Below are 27,248 nucleotides of genomic sequence, written 5' to 3'. Positions count from 1 at the left end.
AATAGAGGCGCGGCGGCGGGGGTCGCTCCTTTAGGCGGGCGGTGCGGCGCGGGGCAGGCTGGGAGATGTAGTCCGCCGCTCGGCCGCGGCCTAAGCGAGGAAGAGGAGGAGGAGGAAGAAGAAGAGGAGGAGGGGGAGGGGGAGGAAGGAGGAGGCGGCGCTGCTGCTGCTCCTCAGCGCCTGCGCGGGAGGCGGCGGCGGGCGGTGAAGTTGGGCGAAGCGCCGCTGGTGCCATGGTAGGCGGCGGGGCTGGGGCTGAGGGGAGGCACGGGGACGGTTGGAGACGGTTGGGGACGGTTGGGGGGTGAAGCGGGGACCCCCCCACCCTCAGCGTCCCCCTCAGCCCCGCTGTGTCCACACCCCAGCCCCGGTGCCAGGCAGCGGGGAAGGTGACCCGAGGCGGGCAGGCAGGCGGCAGCCGCGTACCTTGCCCTTTTTTGGGCTGCGGGAGGACACGCAGCGCCCCCCCCCCCCTCCGTGTCCCTCTGTCCGTCCCGCTGTCTGTCCCCTCACGTCTGGGGTTGTGGCGTTTTTGGGGTCCCCCCCACACCCCCGCTGGGTGCCCCCCCCCCCGGATCAAGGGGTTTGGATAATGAGGAGTTGGGGTCTGGGGTCTGAGGTTTTGTCAGAAGTGAGGGGTTTTTGTCCCAAAAGGCGCTGCTGGTGGTGGTTTCGGGGGTGTTACGCAAAAAAAAAAAAAAAAAAAAAAAAAAAGCTCTATGGGTGTCTGATTATATAAAATTGGGGGAAAAAATGCCGTGTGTATCTTGCCTGTGCCACGCGTTGCGTGTCCTGAGTTCATCTGTAGGATCCGCGTGTGCCCCAGAGATAAGGAGGCAGCCCAGGGATGGGGCCGTGAGCCCAAATCTGCAGTGCTCCCCGTCCCGCTCCTGCTTAGGGCACCCCTGTCCAGCCTGTAAGCAGCTCCAGACAAATTTCTCAGATAAGACATCCTGGTCCGACAGCTACGCCAAGCGTGGCTTAGCCGAATCAGGTGGTGCCAAAACACGATAAAAAAAAAACAGAGCTGGATGTAAGCAACCTCCTTCTTCCCACAGAATCACGCTGACCCATGTCGACAGCAGGTTTGCTCCCTAAAAAAAAAAAAATCCCATCTCTCACCTCTTTTTTTATCCTATAAACTTGGGGGTGTTGCAGAGAGGCGGCTGCTGCAATTAGCCCTCATTAAGAGGGACCCCTCCGAGGGACGCCTTCGTGGCTCCTCTGTGCCCCTGCAACAGGCCACTATGTTGATTAACGTGCTAATAGTGTAAACAGCTTTTTTTCAGAGTAGATTAAAGTTTTAGATCATGTTTACGGGAACTTTGTGGACTCGCTGCAGCATTCAGCAAACCTCTGGGGTGTGTGTGCTTTATTTTCTTTCGGTCTTGCATCTTCTGATGGCAAAAGTTACTAGTTGCTAACAAAAAGATGTGAGAAATGCTTCTGACTTTCAGTTGATCACTTAAAATGATTAAACTTTGAATTAGCGCTAGCAAATCAGGAAAACCTTTAAGCAGATTTCTCACTTTCTCCATCCACAGAGGGCTTGTACAGGACCCGAGAATCTGTACATCAGGCCTTTGTGATTCCTTGTTTATATGTTTATGTTTTCAGAAGTTAGCCGTATAGTTATATGATGAAATTTGTGTTTGCTGATGTTACAGAAAAGCTGATGTTACAGAAAAGACGCTTGCATAGAAGGCGTAAGACTATTACTGACAGAATATTTTTTGCTAAAAATGTACATATAGATGCTGTCGTTTCGACTTTCAGAATAAAATGCTGTCTTTTTAACTGCAGAAGAACGAGGCTTTGTCTTCCCATAATTCTGAAGTGAAAGTTACCATCAACAAGAAAACTAAACCCTTTTAACTATAGGCGTTAGTAGTAGAATGCTGAAACAAACTTCTGGATTAGCTTCATTGGCTTTCCTGCTTCTTTTGCATCCCAAAGCATAAGCTTAAATCGTCACAGAAGGACAAGGTCCGGCAGTTTATGGCATTTACCCAGGCTGGGGAAAGGACTGCTATATACTGCTTAACGCAGAATGAGTGGAAACTAGAAGTGGCAACAGACAACTACTTCCAGAACCCAGACTTGTACTACAAAGAATCCATGAAAAATTCAGTAGACAGGAAGAAATTAGAACAATTGTATAATCGATACAAAGGTAAGGCTTCTTTTTTGTGTGTGTGTGTGTTGGGTTTCATTTGTTTTTTTAAATTTCCTTTGGGGTGGTATTGCTACTCTTCCCTCTGCCATTCTTAAACTGTTCTAAGGAAAGTTTGTTAACTTGTGCTTCTTACTCTGTACGTAGCAGTGAGGTAAGAATGAGAGAGGTTTTAAATGTTCTTAGTGTTCCAATACACAGCTTTCTTAGGTATTCCTGTAGAGTTTCAAATAAATTCACAACAGAAAACTAAACCTGTCATGAAGAAAGTCTCAGCTACGTATTGTAGAAATGAGAGTAGAGCTTATTACGGAACTGGATTTATTGCTGGTGCTGCTATTAAATATATCTGTGATGCACTTTGGGTGGCAAAATAATACACGTGATTCCTGTACAAATACTTGGGGGAGTTAATTTAGTTCCAAGATGGTAGTATTTCTATACATTGAAATCAAAAGCGTGTCGGGTGACATTATGGCTAGAAGCCTGACTAAACAGTAAAATGAGAAAACTCAAAAAGTAGTCTTGAAACTCCATCCTTAATTCTTCCTGCTTGCCTATGACAGCAAAAATGATGCCTGTGTTCAGAGAGGCGTGGAGGGAAAACCACAGGGAAGCAGGTTAAAGGCAGAGTTGTTTCTTTTTCATTTGGTTTTGGAGCATTGTTACAAAGATAGGAAAAATAAAAGGAATAGGGAAAAAAAGTCATGTAAGAACGTATGTAATAATGTGAGCGATCAAGGATTTCTGAAATGTGGCCATCAGATGGGAACACACGCGTTCTTCACGTGTTCATGCAGAGTGCACTGGAAGCATCATTACCAGCCACTGCTGAGATCCATAAACCTTGTGTTTTAAAAAATGGACTCCTCAAAATTAATCAGCTATGATTTCACATACTTTTCTACTTGTAGTATATACCGTGCTTCACATATACCTCATCTTACTCTTACAATAGTATTTCCACTTCTTTTTTTCTACTCTTTAAACCACACATTCTATTTTAAATATAGACACTCTTCAATATCTTCAGTATTTTGTTAAAAGGTGGCAATGAGTTGTGGGAGAGACAAAATCAGCAAAACTGTAGCATTTCCTCTGAGAAGGTGGAAAAAGTTGGATTAATGAACCACTCTTTGTTTTTAGTATGTGTCTGCATCTCTTTCGCCCAGTCCTTTGCTTGAAAATATATATACCAATTCACAAATGCTGCCAAGAATATCTAAATCTTAAAAAATCACAAATTTATTTCTTATTCATAACATTATAGCAATGGAAACTAGCATTTATTTTTGTGAAAGAGAAGTCTATTCAGTTATGTCTGTGTTTTGGTTAGCAGCACACCTTTTGTGTTCTCCTGCAAATCACAGTAAGCTTGTAAACTTAACTAAACTTTGACAAGATTTAAGAGACAGCAGACTTGATTAGGCACCGAGGGAAAGGTGCTTAGATGTAGCTTAAACTTCACACGGCCTCTCAACAAGATGGGATCCCTGTTTTCACTAGGGTTTATAGAATTACTACGTACATTGCATTATATTCTGAAATCTGAGATGAGAGGTCTTTCATTTGCTGTGCCACCTTGGTGGTAGTTGTCGTATCTGTTTATCTAGCAGCTTTATCAAAGCAACAAATTCATTTTTGTTCCCAATCACTTGGATGACATGCAGCATGATAAGGATGTCCTTGTTGAAATGCATCAAAATGTTTCCAGTGATTTTTTAAAACACACACACACTTTTTGCCTTCATATCTTCAGTTATTCCCAAATTATATAAAAAAAAGCATTTTGTCACAGAACTAGATCTGGCACACAGTAGAATTGTTACTTGTTATTCCTGCTCAAAAGTCCATAATAATTCTTTGTGTAATGGGTGTAAATTTTTGCTAAATTAACTTTCCCTTTTTAGTATGTTTGCTACTGTAGCTGTGTCTGGAAAAGTGAAAGAGATCTTATGTCAACAAAACAAAAAAAAGGTTTCTTAAACTGGCTTTTTGATCAGTCATAGAATAAGGACTTAAAGTAGTGTAGTTGAAAATCTTACCGGATTAAGGGATTAATTTTTTAAGCTTACTCAAGGGATACCTCAAGTCTTGAGAATGAAAGGTGTAATTTTTAGTGTTGTTTTTTTTTAAGTGAGAACTCTGTTACAGTTACAGCATTGTTACCAACCCTAACATTCAGGTAGTGTGGTGCTAATCTTAAAGAAGGTACTTTGTACTAGTGAAACATAACATTTTCTAAGTTTATCATAAGCCACTAGTGTGCTGAGGCATCATTTGAGCAATGCTGTGGTGATTTTCCTGGCTTGCAGTGAAAAACCAAAAATATTTCAGTGTACACTTGTAGTGTATTCTCATCTGCCACTAGCAGGAAATAATCTCGGGCCTCACTTGGTAAGTTTTTGTTTAGTTGTTTTTTGTTTTTTAAGTTAGCCATGTGCTAACCAGTAAATACCTTGTGCAGGTGGATGTATTTATCAGCCTTGCTGCGTTGTAGATTCAGTCAGGCATTTCTTCCTGTAAATTTGGATCTTGCGTGGAGCATTGTGGAAAGAAGACAAAACTGCTTTGTTAAACTTAGCTGGTAAATTTAGGAAAAAGTTGTGATCCAATCCTTAGGGAAGTTTGCAGAATACTCGATCTACCTACTGAATAGCTAGATTTCAATTGAAGCTTATGTAAAACCGAAGACCTGTGATATGCAGCATATCAGAGCTGTGCTGATGACTACTGGTAAATGTTTTTATGAATAATTATAATTCTTCTCTTTGTGTTTTGAATTGCAGACCCGCAAGATGAAAATAAAATCGGCATTGATGGGATTCAGCAGTTCTGTGATGATTTAAGCCTGGACCCTGCCAGTATCAGTGTTCTGGTTGTAGCATGGAAGTTCAGGGCAGCTACTCAGTGTGAATTTAGTAAAAAAGAATTTGTAGATGGCATGACAGAGCTGGGGTGAGTATCAGTTTCTTCGTGGTTCAAAATGTAATGCTCTCAGTTTCTGTTTAAAATATTTTAGATTAAATCAAGTGAAGCTTTGAAAAGCTGGTAATGATGGTGCCAAGCTTAACGGGTGCTAAAGGCCTGTAGTGTCCAGTCTTCTGCAAACTGGTGCTTTACTGCAAAATGCTAATGACATCCTTGGTAAGGTAGAAGCAAAATAATTCTTAACAGTACAACAAGATATGCTGAGCTTTTCATGTAACTTACATAAATACATGTATGATCATGTTACAGTTTTGTTGGACCCTGTGCTGTTAACGGATGAACATCACTGGAAAAGTTTCAAATAAAAAAAAAAGCATTGAGAAGAAATAGCATAGCAAAGAAGAACTTTCAGTTCTTTATCTTCTCACCACCAAATGGAACTCTTTTCTTTTTACCAGTTTTACAAAATATAGTTTTCTTTTATTGCCTTCTGTGCTAGATACTTCATTTGTAGAGAATATCTCTAAGGAACCGAAATAAAAATGAGAGTATCAGTGGTAGAAAAATTATTTGCTCTGACTGTGACATAACTGATAAAAGATTTTTTTTCCTTCCTGAATTATTGAACTGATCTGGAGAGTAGACAGAGGCTAAAACCTATCCCTCCTGTTTAGCAATAAAATCAAGCATTTATTACCATAACTTAATATTTTATGTGAAACTCTTTAGAAGAAATGTTGTATTAATTATATTTATCATTTTGACCCTTACATAAAATATGTGTATATATTATTTAACAGATTACATTAGGTAAGTGAGAAAGTACAGTTTATTGTGCATACTTCTTGTTGTTAAATAACTTAATTTGGTTTAGAATGACACTTCATTAATACCTTTCTACAGTAGAGCAACTGTGAGCAAATGTAGTAGTTGTTTCTTGAAGCAGGGGTCCTAGCAGTCTGTTGTTATTGACTTGTGTCTAAGCTTTCCTTTTTAGGTAAGGATTTTCAGAAAATGATGAAAGATCTTTTAACATCATCTGAACTCCACTGCTTTATTTTGTCCCTTTCAGTCTGGGTTTTGGACAGATTCAGAGTAGTTACGACTTTCTAGCCATGGAGAAGTCAAGCAGTTATGCTGTTACATTGAAGGCTGCCAGCATTATTTGATTTAACTGATTTAAAAATAAAAATAAAAATATTTTGCTAATCCTCCTACAGTTTCTGGCTTGGATGTTATTTTGTAACTTCGTTGTTGTGTTGATCATATGTCCTGTATGATATATTTCACAGAGGTCTGTGAATTTTACCTCTCTGTGCATTTTAGAGTTCTTGGAAGCATAATCTGGTCATACCTGCTTGCCACTGGTATGCTGTTTATTGATAATCTGGAATGCTTTTTGTTACATACAGGATGTGCAGCATCTGTGGTTTGTTAGCATTGAACACAGGTTAAGATTTGAATGAAAAGACATTCCTTGAGGCTTAGTCCACATAGCACTGTCAGGGTGTGAATGGGAAGCAGAAGGAAGGCATGTTAAGTGTTCCTATTGTTAGGTAGATCATGTCCCCAGGAAACTGAAGCTCTCAGTTGAAAACTTGGCAAAATTCCTCATCTTTCCTCTACCAGGTACTGTTAGAGACAAGGGAGGGTTTTGGTTTTTTTTAATCTGTAATATGCAAGACATTTAGAACAACATCTGCATTGTATAGATTTTTCTATACCCATCCATTCTTTAATAAAATTGTTATTGAAGCTTTAAAATAAATGCAATCGTTGAGGTACTGAGAAATGTTATCTGCAAGATTTTCTGAAACTGATTTCCGTCTCTTGGAGTATCAAGGTGCAGTTCAGAGTATTGGTAATATCCTGTAGATCTTGAATATGCATTTGATTCCTTGATGTGGGGAAAACCCTTTTTCTTCTAAAATTGCATCTTGTCGGGTCATACACTTTCACAGGAAATACTTCAGATGTGTCAAGGGATGTGTTTCTGTTAGAGTCTCAGTAACTTGATCCCATCTTAGTGTACCTGTGCCAAGCTGTTAAACACCTTGCCAGCCTTCAAAGTATTGTCAAAGGCTCTTTTTTTTTTTTCCCCAGGTTTTTTCTGTAGGTATACAGTGGTGGCAAGCAGATGTTTGCAAATAGTTCATTTTGTTGGAAAGTCCTCTAACATCAAGATTAGCTGTAAAAATAGCACGCAGTTCTTAATTTATGTAGAACAGGGAACAAATAAAGTGTAATTAGATTAAAACATAAAGCTTATGTTACAACAGCTATGAAAGGGAAGGGAGGACTTATTAGTGTTAGGTGGGAGGTTGGACTTGATGATCTTGAGGTCTCCTTCAACCTAGAGATTCTGTGATTAGGTTGTGTCCTTCTGAAGGCCTATATGTATTGTTCTACCTAAAAATGTTTAGTAAAAGATTGTCATATTTTTTTAAATTCTACCTTGAGACACTGTTTTTATCTTAACTACTGTTTTATTTTGCTCTGAAACTGAAAAAATCCCTTAATTATATATAAATATTGTAATCTCTCTGTCAACAGGTGTGACACCACAGAAAAACTAAAAGCTCTATTACCACGACTGGAACAAGAACTGAAGGATCCAACAAAGTTCAAAGATTTTTATCAATTTACTTTCAACTTTGCTAAAAACCCTGGACAAAAAGGTCTAGGTAAGTAGAAAAAAATTGAGAAAATATCTACAGACAGTGAACTCGATTCCAAATTCTTCCAATAATATAATTGTCTCATTGGCAATTGTATAGTAAATTCATTATTGATTATTTTTTCCTGACTTCTCCTCTTACCCTTCTTTTCTCAATTAATCTCTTCTTTAATGTCCCCTTGGTACAGATAATTTAAAAGGGTTTTCTGCTAGCTTTGATGTTATCTCTCTTCTTGTCAAAGGAAGCTCCGGCAGTTCTTAGACCCCTGATGTAATTTTTTGTTTAAAAAATGTTTAAAAAAAACATTTTTTTTTGTTTTTAAAAAAAGACTTAGCTAATGAGCTCCTCATGTTTGTTTTGCTCAGAATAAAGCTGAAACAAAATCTCCATATCAGCTTGAAAAGAGGGAGAAAACACCAGGCAAAAGATATTGTCCTTTCAAGAATTTTTAGCTTTAGCGCACAGTTTTTATGTAAAGTTTCTAAAATAAGTAATATGGATTTGGTTCAAAGCTAGTGAGCAGAAATAGGCATATGATGTATGAAGTATTACGTTGTTCTCTGAAGTTTGAGATTGTTCCAGTCCGTGGCTTGTATTGTTGGAGTGAAAAGGACATGTAATTTAAATTCCAATATTTTATTCTCTAATCAAAAATCCAATTTTTATATTCAAATGAAAAGTTTGTGAATAGATGGGGAAAATTGTAAGATAAAACTTCAAATATATGTCCACTTTCAAAAGACCCCGTTCTGTGTGTAGAACAGCATCATGTCATCATCCCTGTACGCTTGTGCAATGGTTAAAAAGTGTGGGGGTTATTTTTTGTTTGTTTTTTGTTTTAAGCCTAGCCACTTTGTGTGTCTACATTGCTTGGCAAGCATGTTAACAAATACTCTTTCTCAAAAATTGTTCAAAGAAGTGGGAAGGAGAAGCAGAACATTGATTTAGACCTTCTCAAGCAGTGGTGTCTGTACCTCATTCTTTACTTGCAGTAATAATCTCTTGAATTTTTTGATGTCCTTTTTTTTTTTTTTCAGCTGTGGACAGCTTTTAGTCAGTGTCCTATTTTCTTTATCTTTTGCAGCAATTTCTTCTTTTATTACATATGTCTTCCTTGCATCACATGACACCTTTCTAGACACAAATGAAATAGTCCAGTAGAGGTTCTGTGGAGGTGGTTAGAGTTCAAGTTCATCACCTAGTTGTTCGTTTTCTTGCTTCTGCATTAAAAAGCTGAGCTCTATCAGCCTGCAGGGTAAAAAAAGTAGGTTGGTTACAGCTGAGGTTGGAATTTATGGGATACCTAAAGAAATATTACAAATGGCTTCCTGTTTTAATTGGCCCCCCTCCAACTTGAAACTCGTATACTTGGGAAATAGGACGCAAAAGCTTTTCACCTAAGCCTGTACAAAGAGAGGGGGGAGGAGGGAAGGCAGCCCAACCCAGGTTATGGAACTGAATGTACTGTTTATTTGACATGAGGAGGAAAAAGGAAACTTAGTTGTGTTCCATTACTTCTGTTTATTTGGTATGGAAGCCCTTCCATTTATGTCTGTCTTCCCTGTTTTGTAAGAATGGTACTTTTCAGCAAGAAAATGCCAAAGTGCCTTCTTGCACTAGAAGTTGAAGTGGTAGCAGGATGAACTAAGCAGAACAGAAAGAAAGCCAAGTGTAAAATACGCTGTAGAAAGAGTTGATTGGAACCGTTGCTGATTTCAGGTTTGAGGAATTTTAATAATTGTGCCAATACTTACTGTTCCTTAATTTCAAGTAGTGCTTAGTTCACAGTATTTTGAGGACATTTTTGGTCAGACTTCTTTTGGGTTTCTTAAGGTTATTCTAGATACTAAATAAATCCAATCAGGTGCTACTTATTTCAGCAGAGATACATGCTTCTCTCTGGTGTCAACTTGGGCCACTATAGGTTGAGTAAAAAAGGGTGCTGAGCAGGCATATTGACTGATACTGTATTTTTTCAGTGCTTGAGGTCAGTGATAGCTTAGCCAAAGAAAAATTCAAGCTGCATAGGTTTGGAGCTGGACTCTTTTCAAGGAATGCCATTGTGTTCAGTGGAGCGGGGAGAGAGAAGTAAAAAAAAAAAAAAAATGCTGTTTCGTGTTTACTACATACTGTTTTCTGCTCTGATTATTCTAAAGGTTATTCCTGTTCTTTGGGGGAAAAACAAAACCAAAAAAAAAAAAAGAAAAGCAAAAGTTCAGACAGTTACTTTACAAGAGCATTTCTATGGGCTAAGAACACTCTCTTCAGCTACCCTTAATACAGGATGAGGTCCTTCTTTATTTTACATCATCTTCTCTATATTCTCTCTATTTTCTTCTATCTGTTCATCTTCCCTCCCTCTCTCCACAACTGCATGGAGTTGGGTGGTATTTGTGTCCCAGTGACTGCTGTCAAGGAGATGCAGGATCACATCTCACTCATGTACAAAGTGTGTTTCTTTCTTAATGACTTTGGAGCCTTGGCTCATGATGCTTTTATGAATTCAGTGCAGGCAGAACGCACAACTAAATGAGCTGGTATAAACCTCAGCCTAGGTCCTTTTACAGTGTAGATCTCTTCTTCCTCCCTACGTGCACGTTAGATGACACGCAATGCTGTGTAAACACAGGATGCTCCCAAGCAACTGTCTTAGCTGCTTGACTTATTTTTTTTCTGATGTCATGCTGCAGCAGTGGTGTTTGCCCACAGACATTCACATTTGAATTATGATTTGAAGACTAAGAGGTCGGTAAGCTCATAGAAAGTAGAGATAAAAGTGAATAATGAAATGAAAATGACAAAAGGAATTATTTCCTGCCTGTCAGTTAAAAATAATATATATTTTAATATGATTTTTTTTTTTGGAGGCCTGAAATATCCATTGCTTTTTTTCTTTAGCTGTACTGGGAATTTAAATCACCAAGTCTGGTAGCACTCCTTGCTTAGAGCAGTGATCTGTCTGCTAAAAGAATATTACTTGATTCTCAGGAATACACGTGACCTATGAATACTCATAGTTGAAAACTAAACAGGTTTGACGTTGTGTCATTGACAATCACAAAATCCATATTTGTAGCAGATTGCTAGTAACACAACTTATATAAAAGATGATGTAATTAAAAGGGTAGGATCCTCCAGGCTAAGTGCTACCACATTTTTTTAACAGAAACAAAAAATGAGACGAGCTTGCCAGACAAATTTCTATATGTAAAAATAAAAAAAAAAAAACTTTGCTTATTGTTTTTCTTAAAACAGAAGCAGCAGTTATTACTTTTTTTCACCATCTCCACTGAAGAACATCAGGAAATACAGTGAATCATGGGTTCCTTTTCAATATGCCAGGCGGCCTTTTGGCTTAAAAGATAAAGGATTGCTTAGTGCATTCCTTTGTGCCAGATGGGATCGAGTGCTACCAAAACGGTTCCTCACAGATGTTCTTCTACCCAAGTGTTCAGTGGTATGCTAGCAATGTATACCATCTTGGCTTTTTGGTTTCGGTAGTTATCTGCAAGATTTTAGATCCGTTAGCTGTAGTCCTCTAGCTGAAAAAGTTTGGAAGCTGCTGCCTTTGCTTAATAAGTTCTTAATTTTCTGACAACGGGTCTTGTACATCTGTGTCAATGCTTGCTCACACTTATAGTTACTATTTTATATTGTTTTCTAGTGTACAGATTAAATCTATGTTTGTGAGATCTGAAGTTCAATACTTACACATCCAGAGTAAATACATAGAAAAATGTTTTCTCACAGTTAGGGACAGCTTCTTACATATTTGGCAGGTAAATGTCTCTTCCCTTGGTCTCTAGATTGAGTAAAACCAACTACTTCAAGATATTATATCTTCCAACCCTCTGATCATGTGTATTTTCCATTGCAATCTAATTGATCTAACTTTCTCCTGTCTTGTAGTACCCAAATAAGTTGGACTTTTCATTTGCCTTAGGTACTTTGCTCCTTGTTTTACATCTCAATATTAAGTTTGCTTATATTTTAACACTGATAATGTCAGCAGTTTGTGATCTATTATATTACTGGGTTTCTGCAGAACTGCAATGCACCCAGTTGATTCCAGTCTTCTGTTTCTGCAGCTGATTAGTCCTACTAGCTGTATTACTTTGCATTTCTCCTTAGTGAAATCTTCCCCATTTACTTTCAAGAGTTTTTTCAGTTTGTACAGATAACTTTGAATTCTAATCCTGTCTTCTACCGTGCTACACTTTTCCCAGGCTTTGTATAAGTTGCAGATTTAACGAGGGTTTCATTTGTTTTCTCATCTGAGTTACTGAAGTGTTGGACAGCGTTAGGTACAGCCTGACTAGCCTGACTCCTATGGACAAGTCATGTTCTCCCAGTCTGGCAGAGAACTACTGAAATTAAATTTGAGCGTGGTCTCCAAGAAACTCCTTGGGATCTCAGATCTGGAAGGTAGCAGTTTGAGAGCGCTTCAGCGTGCTCTAAATTTGATCACATCTAGCTTCACTTTAACCATCAGTGCTTTCAGACTGAATTTCTAGTTCTTTTTGGGATTGCAGTCAGTTTTCAGTGAAGCTTTTTACCTGCAGCGTATCTTGGAGGGGAAAAAAAAATCCATGTCCCAAACATTCCTCTTTTAGGAGGTATCAGCAAAAGGTGTAGTACCTCTCATTACACCAGCTGACACTTGTAAGGGTGAGAGTGGAAAGGCCCAGAAGCCCTTCTTGGAAGTTTTTTTGGTGATGAAAAAAGAATTTTTGGTGATATCTGCCCTGGTCATCTTTGTGGTACAGTGGATTTCACTGCAGGAAAGCGATTCTGGCTCTTTTGTTCCATTTTTTTAATTTATTTTTAGACCAGCCTGTTTTCCACTGCTTCTTTAATTTCTTCCTGTAGTTTCACTCAGAGCCAGTGCAAGAAATTCTGCCTGTACATAATTAGATGTGAAGAATCCTCTCCAGTAAATTCAGTTGCATTGATTCTGTAAGGCCCCAAACTAGGCAAAGAGTTCAGTACATCGATATTAATTCCTAGAAACAGGACTGCCTTTTATAGGAGTCTCTTTTCCACAGTTAACCTGGTGATACTAGGGAATTTTTCTTTCTATCTGTAGGCTCCATAGTCCCATCTAACTTGAATATTCCACTTACTTTTATTAATACTGTCAAGTAGCTTGCTTCAGTAAGGAATATACTCTTTAAAGAAGTAAAAAGTGGTACTAGTACCCCTAGGTGATAGCCTGTATAAGCAGTGAAATGCAGGAAACAAAAGCATATTGCATGAGGTCTACCATGATTTCCTTTAAACAGAAAAACATGCTCTGATTGATGTCACTTAGGACCCAGCTGTCATGTCTGATACACCTGAATCGATTTGGTTGTTGGCTAAGAGAAAGAGGGATGTTTATGACTGTTAAGGTGACTGCCCTCTAAGTGGTAGACAGAACTCAGGAAGAAAGATAACAAGGTTTCATGCAGCAATGGCTGAATATTGGACCTGGCAGACACAATATTTGGATATATTAAACTGCATCCGAGTGCCTTGTTTGTATCTTTGAGATAATATAAAAGGTGCAGTTTATTAAGGTCCAATTTGCCAGGAAACTTAGGCAAAGGATTATTATGAATAACTAGTTTTGCCTGTGTATCTGCTTCCTCATGGTCTTGCTAGTATATATGTTATAACCGTTAAGTTTTGGAGAGGTTTATCTCACCTTCTACTCCCAAAGATTAACTTTTTCTACTGCAGTCTGAGAGATGTTTTACATCCTAGCTCTTGCGTGATAACTGTAGTAAAGAGCAGTATTGCAGATCTTCTGTCGTGTTGTGTATAGAGCAGTTGAGATTTTGAAGGACACTGCTCAAGGTCAAAATAAGGCCTTAGCCCTATCTTTCTTTTTGGTTTTGTTTTTTAAACCTGTTACTTATTGTGAGTCTCTTAACGGATCTCCCTTTGAGCCCCAACAAGATGTGTTCAAGCGATTCCTCATGCTCAGGACTCTTACTACAGTTTGTTTCAGCACAGTGGAGGAACTTAATGCGTTCCTTCACGGTCTTCGGCTTCTTTTCAACATGGAGACAAAAAGCAGATTGGGTCCTTCGTCGCTCCTTTGTGGTCCCTTCGCCTACTTACTGGCTCAAAAGGTTGTGCTTCCTTCTCTCTGCCAGTTTCCTGGGATCAAGCAAGACATGATACATGAGGAGGGCATTCAGACTTGAATCAAATGTTACCTCAAGACCAGAAGAATGACTATCTTTGCAGCCGGTATGTGGACTTCCAGGAGGTTGCATCTTCTGTGAGCAGATGAGTATAACATGCTCTTTTTAATTGAAGCAACATCATCTTTAGCTTTCATCGTAGCAGTATCTGAAGCTTGAGATTCTTTGAAAAAATACTTAGACAATAGGCAAGGATATAACTTTTTTTTCTTACTAGTTACCAGGATTTCCTCCGCTTTCAATGAAGATTGATCCATTTGTAGGGTACTTAGAGGAGTGAGTAGATGAAGAAATTGAGGGAATTAAATGAATTTCATGTTTACTTTGGAAGAGGTCTGTGAATACTGTATTTCAGGAGTTTGAATAGCCTTGGTCTGTCCAAGTTTTATTGGTCCTTGTTTTAGTTCATTTTTTTTTCATTCAGAAAATGCCACCAATTTAAGAGAAGTTCAGTATAGGACAGTGTGCTCTGAGGAAAAGAGGCCAATAGCAGCAGCAGAAGTGTGGCATAACTGCCAGTTGTAGTAATGTCTTGTTAACTCTTACTCATGTTAACTCTTTTACTCATGTTTGGCTCTTACTTACCCAGTCCACTTTAAGTCATCTGTCATAGCTTATTTGAACTGTACGTGGGGAGATGTGGAGAGATGTAGACAATCTTAAAATCTTTAATCAGGCTTATTATCCTGTGCTCAAACTGATGTTTACTTTCTTCTAAGGCAAGCTCACAGTCAGGAGCAGTTTATTTGCTTTTGTGCAGTTGATGCTCGAGATAACGAGCATGAAAGGTTCTGCGTGGAATCAGCCTGCTATCAGTGAGGTGGTTAATAAGCAGTCAGAGCCTGACTGATTCCTGCAGAGCTCTTCTGAAATCTGCATCCTGTGATTCACCACGCTTCCCTGGCCACCACAGAGATGTAATTCTGATGCTGTGAGTTGTGTTTGCTAACGTGGAGCGCTGGGAAGCTCCTTGCTTACGGCTTTGCGGGGATGAATGGAGACAACTCAGTTGGATCCTGAGTTCAGCCACATCCAGCATTCACTTCATACCCCTTCTCTATTTTTCGCCTTGTCTATTCCTTCTGGGGGGGAGCTACTAATTGCAGATAAGGGCTATTTTGCTCTAAACACTTGACAATTTGATGAAGGGTCCCCAGGTTGAGTCCTGATGCTATTTTCTTGCTGTTTTGCTTTGTAGATTTTATTTGTATGTAGAAAAAAATATATATTCTCATTAGGAAAGAAACTAATTTTTGTGTCCATATCCTTAGTAATTTGGAGGCCTAAGAAGACTCTTAAAATCATTCAGAGATGAGGATACAAGGAGTCAAGTAACTCACTGAATCTTGCAAGTATTCATTTGATGTTTTTTGGTGAGGGTAGTGTGATAGTCCGATTCCTTAGATTCACACCAGTTTCCACTGTTCCCAAATCTACACCAGTTTCTGCACCGTGTCCAGGAATTGTATAGGAAGAAAGTAATTATTTGTATGATGCAGTTTGTTTTAGCTTTATAGAGGTATGATTTTTGCTTGTGACCACAGTGAGTGAACAAGATGGAAGAGATCAACCCAATGATTCTGTAGGGGAACTTACATAATTTTAAAGAAAACATCTGAAGTTCCATCTCTTACAAAGGTTACTTATACTATTATAAGTCAATTGAATGATAAAATAGATTTGTCTTTCACCTGTCCAGATTAAATTTTTATGCTTGTTTGGGTACAATAGAATTTGTGGGCTACTCTTGTTTTCAGATCTGTAAAGGAAGATTTGTTTACTGCACTGAGGAGAGAAAGCCTCAAAGGCGTTTTTCTTTTTTTTTTTTTTTTTTTTTTTAATTCTTTATTAACTGATTTAATAGAAGTAACTCTTTCCTCCTAAAAGCTTTGTTACATTCTTTGCTAATTTTTTGGTTTGTGGCTGTAGGTGGACTGGGAAGCACTGCCTGATACTTCTTGGTGTAAAAAATCCTACCCTTGTAGTTTGAGAGAGTACTCCTTGAGTAAGTGAGCACTGAGGCTTTTAACAAGCTGCTCAACGTCTTCCACAGGACTTGTGTAATGTAGCAAAGCTTTACAATGTTGATAAGAAGGTTAAACATCAGCGGAGGAAGAAGAAGGCAATACTGGTACAATCAGTTGATCTCGAGAGGAAATCAAGATAAATGATTTATTTCCAAGCTCTAAAACATGCTACGCTCTATCATACTGTGCAGAACCTAGTCAGCATGCTAACTACGGATTTTAAGGACAACAGTGACTAATACTGAAGTATTCTTATAAATAACTTAAAGGTCTTAATATGTACTTGGGAGGCCGATGTAATGCTCTCTGCTTTTTTCTCTGCAGTTATGTCAGTAATTTAGATGAATTAGGTTTAGCATTCTGACAGCATCAAACATGACTGCATAAACAGCTCTGTTGGTAGGGCAATCTGAGAGAGCTGGAAAGCTCTGCTTGGCAGAGGATGACAAGTGAGTGCTGCAGTCCCAGAGAGCTGTTTTGGCGCAGCAGGTCTAAATGAACTTAATTTCATGTTCCTCGTAAATCCTCCTCTCCAGTCAGTCCCTTGCTGTCTGTTGATTTATCCATTTTCTCACTTCCTTGATTACTTGTGTGCAGTGACTTCATTCCCTGTGTCCAAAATCATAGTGAAGGTGTAAGGAACTTCATTTAATTTCTGTCTTTAATTTCTAAAATTTTTACTAACAAAATAAGCATTCAGTCTAACCTTGAAGGTAGGTACAAGCTATTTAGCTGGTAGCCTATTTCTCCTGCATTAATTGTGCTAATTTATTTCCACTTTTTAAGCTTTCTGTTCAATGAGGGTAGAAAAGGCTGAGGCTTTCATTTTTTTTTTTTTTTTTTTTTTTTTTAACAAATTTAGGATGTGTTTTCTTGTTTCAAAATAGATCATGCTGGTCGCAAGATCATTAATTTCTGACTGTGAAAATAAATGTAAATCTTTTAAATATTGTAAAAACAGTATAAATAAAAGGAGTTCCTAACATTTCGAATTAAAGCTAACACTAAAATGTCCTAAAGCATGTTTACTGTAATAACCATTATTACAGCAAAACGTTTGAAATAATTAAAATATTACTTTATTATCCATTTCCTCCTTCTTGAGTTCTAGTTTTACTTTGATTTTTTTGATATTTTTAATAATTTTAGCTTTGATAATTTTAAATAATTGATACCAGTTGTAGGTGATGCAATTAGTCCTCAGGGTTTCACTGCAGAAAGCTGTAGAGATGCTATATTGTGTACCTAGACTAGGTATCCAGAAAGCCAAACATCTCGATAACGAAGCTTTGTTTCAGTGTATGCAAACTCCTCAGACTGTACTAAAGGTCTGCATGACATGCAACGTGTACAGAAGCTGGTCCTTGTTTAGACATTAGTTTCCAGAGGTTTGTGCATCTGTCTTTACCTTTCCACTTCTAAAATTTTCTTCATTAGTATATAACATAGGAAGCATGGTTTTTGTACAAAGCAGCATACTTTTTGTAATTATCATTTTATTTTATTTGTAATTGATGCTTTCATAACCATGCAGCATTGAAATAGATGTTCCTAAGAGCGCATAAGAAATCTGTGCCTTGCCAAAGCATCTTTCTGCAGGGCTGCAGAACTCAGGGCATGGGGCCAGAGGTGTTGGGCAGCCTCCCTCTCTCCCTGGAGGTATTTGAAAGCCACCCAGACGTGGGCCTGGGCAAGTGGCTCTGGGTGGCCCTGCTGGAGCAGGGGCTGGACCAGGGGCATCTGCCAACCTCAGCCATCCTGTGATGGCTTTTTTTCCCTTTCCTTTTTTTTGATGGTTTTGTTTTAATCTTTTAATGGTGTGCTCATTGTAGCAGCTGCACTCCACAGCATCACAGTTGATTGATGCTACTATCAGCAGCCTAATGAGGAACTGCAACTCTGTGAGACTAAACCCTCCCTTGACAGCAGAAGAATCCAGTTTTCTGTCCTCCAGGACTCAGGTTTTCAACCTAGATAGAGAAATGTCATCAAACAAAACTGCGTGTAGCCACATCCCTTGACAGCATGGCACACGTAAAAGCCCAGATTCCCCAAATACTGTTAAGATCACATAAAGTAGCACCATTACCAAGAGTCATAGTCTCATGTCATCCACTTCTTCCAGTGTCTCTTTGTATTGGTTCATAGGTTTGTGTGATTGCTATGAATCAGATAAAGATTTACTTTTCTTTTTTTTTCTTAATTTATTTTTCTTATCTCCACCAAGCTAATTTTATCTAGGATCAAGGCTTCCTTCTCTTTTAATTGTGTGGCTTTCAGTTAATTATGCTGAACAACAAAGGAAGAGTAGGGCAAATACACTTTTTTCAATGCCTGTAAGTCACAACAACCAACTCCTGCGTCTCTGTGTAGGAGAGTCAGTTGGCACACACATGTAAAATATTTCGCAAGTGACAGATTAATTAAAATAATATTTTATTTACATTTTGTTGAATATAATGCTGCTGCAATTGGGTTTACTTTAAAATAATGCTAAACATAATGCTGCAAATACCCAAATAAACCAAGGAAGTGTGGCATCTTCTTTCTTTTTTAACACTTCTGCAGTACCTCTAACCATCTTTGCTTCCTTGCCTGTACCTTCTCCCATTTTCCAAGGAATATTTCATCTGAAGTATAAAAACTCTCATGCTGTAAAACTGTTTTTCATCAAAGTGCATTCTGCTTAACGCTTGCCAATGCTCACAAGATCAGCTTGGAAAAGTTGAGGCTTCATAATGAAGCCTGAGTGAATGGGATCAAAGCCAGTCGCTTCACGGTGAAATTTAGAAACCCGTAAGATTATGGGAGTTTCTCCCTTCCCGCTTCTTTTGCTTTTCATTTGGGATAACAGATATGAATAATTAATTTGCATACCTAAGCAGCAAGTAAAAGCTATTAAACAGCGTTTTCTGTGGAAAGTGAGCTCGTTGGCCAAGGCATCTGACTTTGGTAGGACTTTGGTATTAGATGTCCATCAATTATCTGCAACATCTTAACTGCTGTGCTTAACTTTGGGCCCCAGCCCTCTGTCATACAGGCTCTAGGGAGCTGGCTGTGTTGAGAAACTTGATTTCAGGTGGTGCAGTGGCTTTTGGTTTGTAATAGGATATGTGCAGTTCCAAGCACCACACCCCTCTCTTGTAGGTAGGTCAGCCTTCCTCCTCGGCTGCTGTGGTGATCCTTTCTGTGAAGTTGCATGTTTGGTTTGTGCTTAACCTACACTGAAAGCAAACACTGAATGTTGTGGTTTAAGAAAGGATGTGCCTTTATTTTGCTGGTGCACAGCAATGTGCACACACCACTGTATTTAGTGGTATTATGGGTGGGACCAGGGACAGAAGTGGTTAGCTATTGTGGATTGCTGAGATGATACAGGCCTTCAAGAAAAATTTTATTTCTACCCTAATGCTGTATCTAATACTGCTGTTACTGTTCTGCTTGAATGTGTGGCAGTGCTGCATCCTCCTCTTGGCATGCATGAGCTGAGCTTTGCTCCTAGACCACTCGTTGTGGTGTGGAATAAGATCTGCTTGCTTGGTCTTATGTTTTCGGTTCTGTGTAGGGGTTTTTCTTCTTCTACAATCACTTATCAGAAGTTTATATTGCTGTAAGGGGTGCTGTAGAATTATTATACCCAGATAAATCTTTTTTTATTCCCTCTTGTCCTTAAATTCCCTTCCAAGTCAGGTGTGTCTAAAATGTGGTAAATAAACAGTGGTTGGCACCTGCAGACTTGAATGTCCGGGTTTCTGTCAATATTTGCCTTCTTTTGATGGGTGTGTTCTCTAAGTTTGTGGCAGGGTTATTGATAACTATTGTGTTTTGTTTCTAGATTGAGTAACTTTAATCCTGCACTGCTGGGTGGTGACAAAGAGACTTTAATCTTTGACTGTAATGTTCAATGTGCAATTTTTACCATTACTGCTTTTCTTCTCCCTTTTGGGTTACTATAGAGAGCAGTAATGATTGTAAGAATTTCAGAAGAATGTAATAAATTTGTATCTTAATATACTGAATGAAGCATTAATTGTTTAACCTTAACAGTTTTAATGCATACGTGTATAATATGCTGTAATATTAAATGTTTTTCTTTGTCTCTTGCAGATCTAGAAATGGCAATTGCATATTGGAATTTAGTCTTGTCAGGAAGATTCAAATTCCTAGATCTTTGGAATAAATTCTTGTTGGTAAGTACAGACTTTATTCCTTCCCACCTTAGTCCACAGTAGTCTGACTTCTATGATGCTGTGCTTACAATAAAGAAAAAGACAGGACCTACGAATATTCCCTAACTTCTTTTTTGAAGACTGATATAAGGTAGTCTTAAATCAAGCCAAATTAAATCATCTTTGTATAATTTTCTAATTGAGGAGGAAGCAAACAGATGTAGCAAAGCAGCAGTGCGTTCTGCTTGCACAGTCCTGTATTCTCCCACCTTAAGAAAGCTGCTGCATGAACTGAAGCCATAATTGTAGATTGAACCTATGTTGTCTTTATTCTCAAGACAGCTGTGATTGTTGCCAGCCATATACTTTACCATACCTTATGTGGTACTAATGCATAAATTGGGTCTTTTTACAAAGTAAGTTCTGTTATGACTGACTTAACCCAAGAGATGACTTCTTAGTGAAAGTTTTTGTCCAAGTAATTATTCTGACTCATTTTTTAGATAATAGTTGTGAATTTATCTTGGTAGTTTTGTGTTACCAGTGCAGTTCTGTGGGCAGTGGAGTAAAGATGCATAAATTAAACTTTAGGAATCACAAAATATTCTTATTTAAGAGCCAATTGATTCATACATAATTCTACACTGGTATTTCTATATGCTATCAGAAAACCTTTGTATAATATTATATCATGTATAATTTATCTTTAGTGTTCAGCTTAAATTTTTATCTGTAGTTTAGAAGCAAGTCTTTTCTATATTTATTTCTATATTTTAAGTGTATGCTTTTTAGAATATTTTACTTTTTTCTAAAAAAAAAATAAATTTGGACAGTATATTTATTTTATTCACTGTCTATATGTGAGAGTTTCATAAAGCGAATTTGTGAAAATATTTCACATTTTAACACTTAAAGTATGAAAATACAACGTCCCACTAGGCTATGTGATCGAGGTTGTTACAACAAACTGTTCTACAGGTCTCTGCTTCAAGCAGTACTCTAGAAGATGGAATATAGTGTCTTATTTTGCTACAAGTATTTAACCTGAACGTAAATTATAGAAAAAAATGTTTAGATTAAAAAAAATCAACTTAAGAAAACAGCAAGCTAGGACTCTCTAGGGCATGTTTTTGTTTTTCTTTTTAAGGAACCTTTTCCAGAAGATTTGTTTGCTTGTTATATTTTGGCTGCAAAAAATGTAACGTTTGACTTGAGTAAGAGTGCGTGTTTGCTGTTGTGATGGATGTCAGCCTCATTTTGATCAAGTTCCAGGTTTTTAGAAATGCAGCTTGTTCTCCTCAATATTTCAGAGTGTTAATGCTTAAAAAAAAAAAACAAAAAAAACCAACCACACACATACATACACACAAACAGAACAAAACAAACAAAACACTAATTCTTTACATGCAATTACAACTTCTTGCTGCAAACCAGGTCTAGACATCAGGGCTGACGTTGAATTCCTGATAAGTCACCCCTGTTGTCTTCAAGTACTATAACAGTATCAATGGATGAGGTGAGTTCTGGGTGGTCTGACCTAATCCTACAGCTCAAAACTGCTTCAAGTTGTTTCTCCACATATATTTCTGCTGATTTCCTTTACAGCAGCTGCAGTGCTTTACTGACCATCCTGTATGAACTGTTTCTGCTTGCTAAGCTGGCAGAAAGATCCAGCAAAAGCTGAATGTTCTCCTTCAGGCTAAGCAGTTGGCTTCCCAAGGGGTCAGAGGAGCACACATTTTTGGGGTGTTGTTCAAACTGGCTGGGCTGGAAACTGTTCCATGTGAATGAGGTGAAAGGAGCATACCTGAAATCAGACTAGGAGGTCGTATGGAACAATAGGAGGAAGTGGGCAAAAGGAGACTGGAGAAAACAAGTGGAGCAAATGCAGATGTTACACAACGGTGAGGAAGAGAGTTGTTTGAGAGGCTGAGATGTTGGATCCAGAAGGTAGACTGGGAGTGAGAAGAGGAAAATGGGTGCAAATGTAACCAGCAGGTTGAAACAAACTGTGTAAGGGTGGGTAAAAAAGGTTATGGTAAAAAGGGCTCAAGTTAAAACAGTTGGACACCAAGATCCATCACATAAAAGTGTAAAGTATGTTTGTTTTACTCTTTTCACTAGCAAGTTAGGAACACATACCCTAAAAGCAAAAATAGGACAAAACAAATATCAGAAACTTCTATTTTTTTTTGCATCCTTTAGTAATAATTTTATAGTTTTCTTTGGAAGAGCTCAACTTTTAAAAATAAATAGTGGAAAATGTCAATATCTTCTGTACATGTCAAAATAAAGTTCTGCCATACTACCATGGAATTTGAAAATAGTTTGTACTAAACAGTACCATTTTTCTTCCTTTGCAGGAACATCATAAAAGATCAATTCCAAAAGATACGTGGAATCTTCTGTTAGACTTTGGAAATATGATTGCAGATGATATGTCTAACTATGATGAGGAAGGTAAGCAGTAGTTGAATTATCTTCAAAAGTTGGTGCAGCAGAACTGAAATGCTACTATAAACGTACATCAGGACATGCTGAAACCTTTTGTTTCAATTTCTTACATGTAGAGGTTTAGTTGCAAATTTAGGGTAACATACTTGTTGCCAAAACTAATGATAAGAATTTTGACGTAACATGTAGATGGAATTAAAGATACTGTCACACAGTGATATAGCACTTACTATTTGAACCTGTCATGCTACAAGAGTCACAGTAAAACTTTTTTTTGTACCAAAAATGCTGTTAAATACAAGGCTAAACATTTTTTCCACTTGCAAGAATACATACATAAGCTTTTTTTTTTTTTTTTTTTTTTTAAATGAACCTAAAAGAAACTTACACTGTCCCTAATCTTACAAATCCCAGTTTGGAATGGCTGTGTACAAAAATATTTACTGGGTTATGAATGACTCTAATAGAAATGCCATGATTTTTCTATCAACTGTTTATCAACTTTGTAACATGCACTGTTCTTTAAATGCATTTTGTTTGTACGAAGAACTATTGCTTAAGAAGAGATGCAATGTTTTTTTACTATTTAGGAGCTTTTCTCTAGTGTTTATTGTGTCATGCATGTTTCAGGTAGGAAATGAGGAAACATTTCTGTTCAGAAAGAGCAGTCAGGCACTGGGACGGGTTGCCCAGGGAGGTGGTGGAGTCACCGTCCCTGGGGGTGTGCAAGGAGAGGTTGGGCCTGGTGCCTGGGGACATGGTTTGGTGGTGACATTGGTGGTAGGGGGATGGTGGGACCAGCTGATCTTTCCAACCTTAATGAATGAATCGATGATTCTAAAGCTAATCTAGGCCAGAAAGTCAAAGTGACCTTCTGATCCTTTTTATTTAGAGACTATACCAACTTACTGCTAATAATGATACATTAATTTCTGAACTGCTTGACTTCTCTTTAGGAGCGTGGCCTGTTCTTATAGATGACTTTGTGGAATATGCACGACCTGTAGTCACAGGAGGAAAGCGTAAAACTTCCTAACCCCAGACTTAATGTGGACTAAATGCACAGTCTGAACTGCGTTAGGTAACAAAGATTTGTTGGCTGATAACTGTGCACACTGTTGCTGGTTTTGGTGGTCGTGATGAGATTCCGGAGACAGAGCAGGAATTCCTCCTTTCTGCCTGAAGAAAATGATGGCTGACCCGCGGACATTTCATGAACAAACTCCAGAAGATAGTCCAGGCTGTTTGTAGGCTATTGGCTTCAACTATTTTACTGGTTGTATCATATAGGATGTAGATTTTGCATGATTTTATACTTTGGAGAAGTTTAACTAGAGGCCATTTTATTAAAGGTTTGACAGCACAGCATGCCATTGAGTTCATGATCCAAAGTGAACACCAGCAGTTAAATAAATAAAACTGTATTATATTGTACTTATATGAAAAGCAGTATTTGTGGTATATAAATTAAATCCCTAAATAAAACATGTAGTATGGTGTATTTTTATAAAAGCTAGCTCTACAGATCTGTCCTCATGCAGAATTTTTTGACTTGTTGCCAGAATTTTGGATTTATATTTTTAAGCCTTCAGTATAGAGATTGAGCATTCCTTTTGTTTTCCCCGATGAGATTAACTTCCTCACTACTGAATTCCTGAAGAGCTTGGACATGTGGCAGTAGCATTGCTGAGGAAGGGGTTGCTGCTCTGTGCTATGTTGTACCTCCAGCTTTTTTTATTAACCATTTTAAAATAGACCTTAAACAACTGAAGATACTTCTATTAATTTATATTTGATTATCAATTCTCCTAGTCTTCAGTTATGTATTTATTTTAAACAGTGGATTGGTAGAACATAACTTTTATTTGTAGCCTGGAAGACACCCTCGATTCTAGCAAGATGCAACAAATTATGAGTGCAGTTCCTGACAAGCCTCACAGAAAGTAAATGTGAATAAGCCCAAAGACTTCAACAGTTGGCTTCCACTTTGAAAACAGAGGAAAGGAAATTTCACATTAATTATGTTAGAATCTGGATATTTTGTATATTCAGTAATACTTAAGGAAAAAAGTGAGTAAATTCATGCAGTATCACTCAAGAGCAGTGGAATGTGATCAGTTTTCACCAAATTCATTCAGTTTTTTCTCCCCTCTCACCAATTATCTGTTACAAAGTGTGTAGAGGCCAGTCTTCTTTTTCCCCAACAGTGTCTTCCAGTGCTTAAGCACAACTTATTTTTACCAGAAACTATTCAGCATGCTTTCATACAGGGCTCTTCTAAACTCTACATCATCGAAATGAGTTTGTCCTAGCCTTTATAAAAGTTTGTTAAAGAGTAAACACAGCTACGACTAATAGATGTGCTGTAATCAGAGCTGCATAAATCCAAGAATCCTTTGAGAAGGTAGTGCATTGAGTTATATAACTCGTACCTATTTGGCTCACCTCAGGTAACTTAACTATTGCATGATGGCTTATTATATTTCATAGTTTGGAGGGTGTAAAAACTTAAACTACTCTTAAAAATCTAATGTTTAGATTTTTTCATATAAGCATTCAGGTTTCAATTACGTCAGCGCAGCCTACAAAGCAAATATACGTGGTGCACATGAAGTTCACATCCTTCTACTTGAGAAAATCTCAGGTGTGTATGATGTTTAGAAAGCAGGGTTAGGACAAAATTGAACAAATTAGCAAATTTTCTATGTATAGGAATAGAGCAAGCAAGTTAGAGATGCCCAGTTAATGATTTATTGTTAGTCTCTTTACCCCAAGAAGTTTTTAAATGTTAGACCTTGCACGACAGCCGCTAGATGTCAGTGTCTCAGTCTCCAGGTGCTTCTCTCTTTTGTATAGGAAGGAAGGGTGTAATGCTGACCCAAATTACCACTTTCTGACTCTTTAGGAGGCCGTTTCTTATGTAACTGCAGTATTCTACAGAAGTCACCTGAGATATAAAAGCCATAGTATGCTCTTTTAATGCATTTGATTTATAATCACATCTACCCAATCTTCTTCTACTCAAACCAAGCCATTTCTGTCCTGTAGGCTTTGGAGAAGAAGTGTGTGACACCCCATAGCATCAGCTGCCTCTGTCCAGCCAAAAGTGGTGGAATGCTTGCTATTGGCACAATTATCTCTTAAAATTATATAGTTATAATATAACTGAGCAGAAATAGTTTATTCCATTGGTGTGTGATGTAATCAAATAGTCTCTTAGCGCCAGAGCTTGCGAAACATTTGTACGTGCTGAGAACTCCTTCAAATCAACCTAACAATGCTTTTACCTTTCCAGATAAATGGAGCATAAAAAAGTATGTGGCTTGAGTTTTTTTGGGTTGATGATATAAGGAAGCAGGTGCTTAGAATATTTATTTAGTTTTTACATACAACTGTTTGCCTCTCAAGCTTCATTCCTGAGGTCCTTTGTGGAAAACACCTTCCCACAGAGGAAGACTGGGCGAAATGCTCTCAAGGTAGGAGTTGCTCCCCATCAGCCAGTGTAGTCGATTTTTTTTTTCTTTTGCTCTTCCCAGTCTTCTACTCGCTTGAAACCACCTCCGCATTTCACATTCCCATAAATACGGAGTGACAGCTTCAAGCTTGAGCAATCGTAAAAGTAAATGGCAAATGATTAGCTTTCAAATGATGTTTTCCTTACGACTTCCAGTATTTGCCACTGTCTGCTGTTCCCCTTTACAGGGCACTCTGACTTTGCTTTTTAGCTCCTCTAGTGGTAACACCTAGGGTGATTAATTTATAATCGTCAATGGTACAGAAATCTAGAAGTTGTTCACTACATACAGTGCTAGTTCCTAGATAAACTCTGTATTTTTTTTTTAAAGCTGTTGCCAAGTTTTTTGGGTTTTCTTCCTGGAGCATTCGAAACTGAGCCATAGGATTTGTACTCGCCAATTCTAAATTTAAATGTAATTTATCGTGTGTGTCATGCCAAGAAGAGCAGACCCGCAGGCATCCACTCGTGCAATGCACCTGGGAGATTTGCTGCTGAGTAAGCTGTACGTGTGTGAATTTTTGTGGCAATGGAAAAAAAGAATAAAGGGACTTGGAACATAAAGGATCGAAGCCAGTCATGTGAGATGTCTCTGTGGTTTTATCAGCTTTCTGCTTAGGAAGCCTTGCAAAGGCTGGGGAGGGGGGAATTTGTTTTCAGTTAATTTGCTGGATTCATGCATTATTCTATCAACCAGATGAAGGAGAGGATGCAACTCATGATTTTTAGCAGTTACACCTGAAAGAAATGCCTGTTTTGTCCATCTGTGCCACCTTTAAGCTTTTAAGCAGCTGCAGTTTGCATCAGTAACTTGCCCAGGCTACAAGAGGTGTACCTGCAGGGGAAGCCTTGCTCGGTCCCGGGCACTGAGCTCTGCAGGAGAAGCAGCACGCTCAGCAGTGGAGGGGCTGAGCTGCAGCCGCCTCTCCACCCACACACACGAAATCCCATATTTCAGATGCTGTGCGATGGCAGCCGTCCTGTCAAGAGGGTGAAGAAGGACGAAGTCCATGCTGCAGCACTAAAGGAATATTTTTCTCTCAAGGCAGTGGTGCGAAGCGGCATAAAAATGAGTCACCCCCAACTATTAAGCAATTAAGGAAGGGCAGTC

At 38.4% G+C, this 27,248-nt stretch overlaps 2 protein-coding genes across 12 annotated transcripts in view; one reads left to right on the top strand and one right to left on the bottom strand.

Annotated features, from left to right (window-relative positions):
- TMCO3 (transmembrane and coiled-coil domains 3) overlaps positions 1-908 on the bottom strand; it is a 31,697-nt gene extending 30,789 nt beyond the window's left edge. The window contains exon 1 of the mRNA XM_084495459.1: positions 772-908. The gene's annotated coding sequence lies outside the window, so the exon portion shown is untranslated. The remainder of the gene's footprint in view (positions 1-771) is intronic.
- On the top strand, positions 31-26,701 carry DCUN1D2 (defective in cullin neddylation 1 domain containing 2). 11 transcript variants are annotated; one of them, XR_014685356.1, is made up of 8 exons: positions 943-1,085; positions 1,957-2,173; positions 4,963-5,131; positions 7,658-7,788; positions 13,765-14,019; positions 20,108-20,190; positions 22,533-22,629; positions 23,580-24,108. XR_014685356.1 is itself a non-coding variant. In XM_084495510.1 (7 exons), exons 1-7 carry the CDS (start codon positions 234-236, stop codon positions 23,657-23,659), a joined length of 780 nt encoding a protein of 259 aa, XP_084351636.1. In that variant the 5' UTR covers positions 31-233; the 3' UTR covers positions 23,660-24,108. The 11 variants fall into 11 exon arrangements, 6 of the variants coding, with proteins under 6 accessions (XP_084351636.1, XP_084351637.1, XP_084351640.1 ...); XR_014685355.1 differs by having other exon boundaries at positions 1,013-1,361; positions 23,580-26,701; XR_014685357.1 differs by lacking the exon at positions 13,765-14,019 and adding an exon at positions 21,775-22,119 and having other exon boundaries at positions 1,013-1,361.
- The last annotated feature ends 547 nt before the right edge of the window (positions 26,702-27,248 follow it).

This window comes from Aythya ferina (assembly GCF_964211825.1).
Source record: "Aythya ferina genome assembly, chromosome: 1".
Classification (NCBI taxonomy): Eukaryota; Metazoa; Chordata; class Aves; order Anseriformes; family Anatidae; genus Aythya; species Aythya ferina.
The sequence above is the reverse complement of the archived record's forward strand: the minus strand, read 5'-3'. Positions and strand labels throughout refer to the sequence as shown.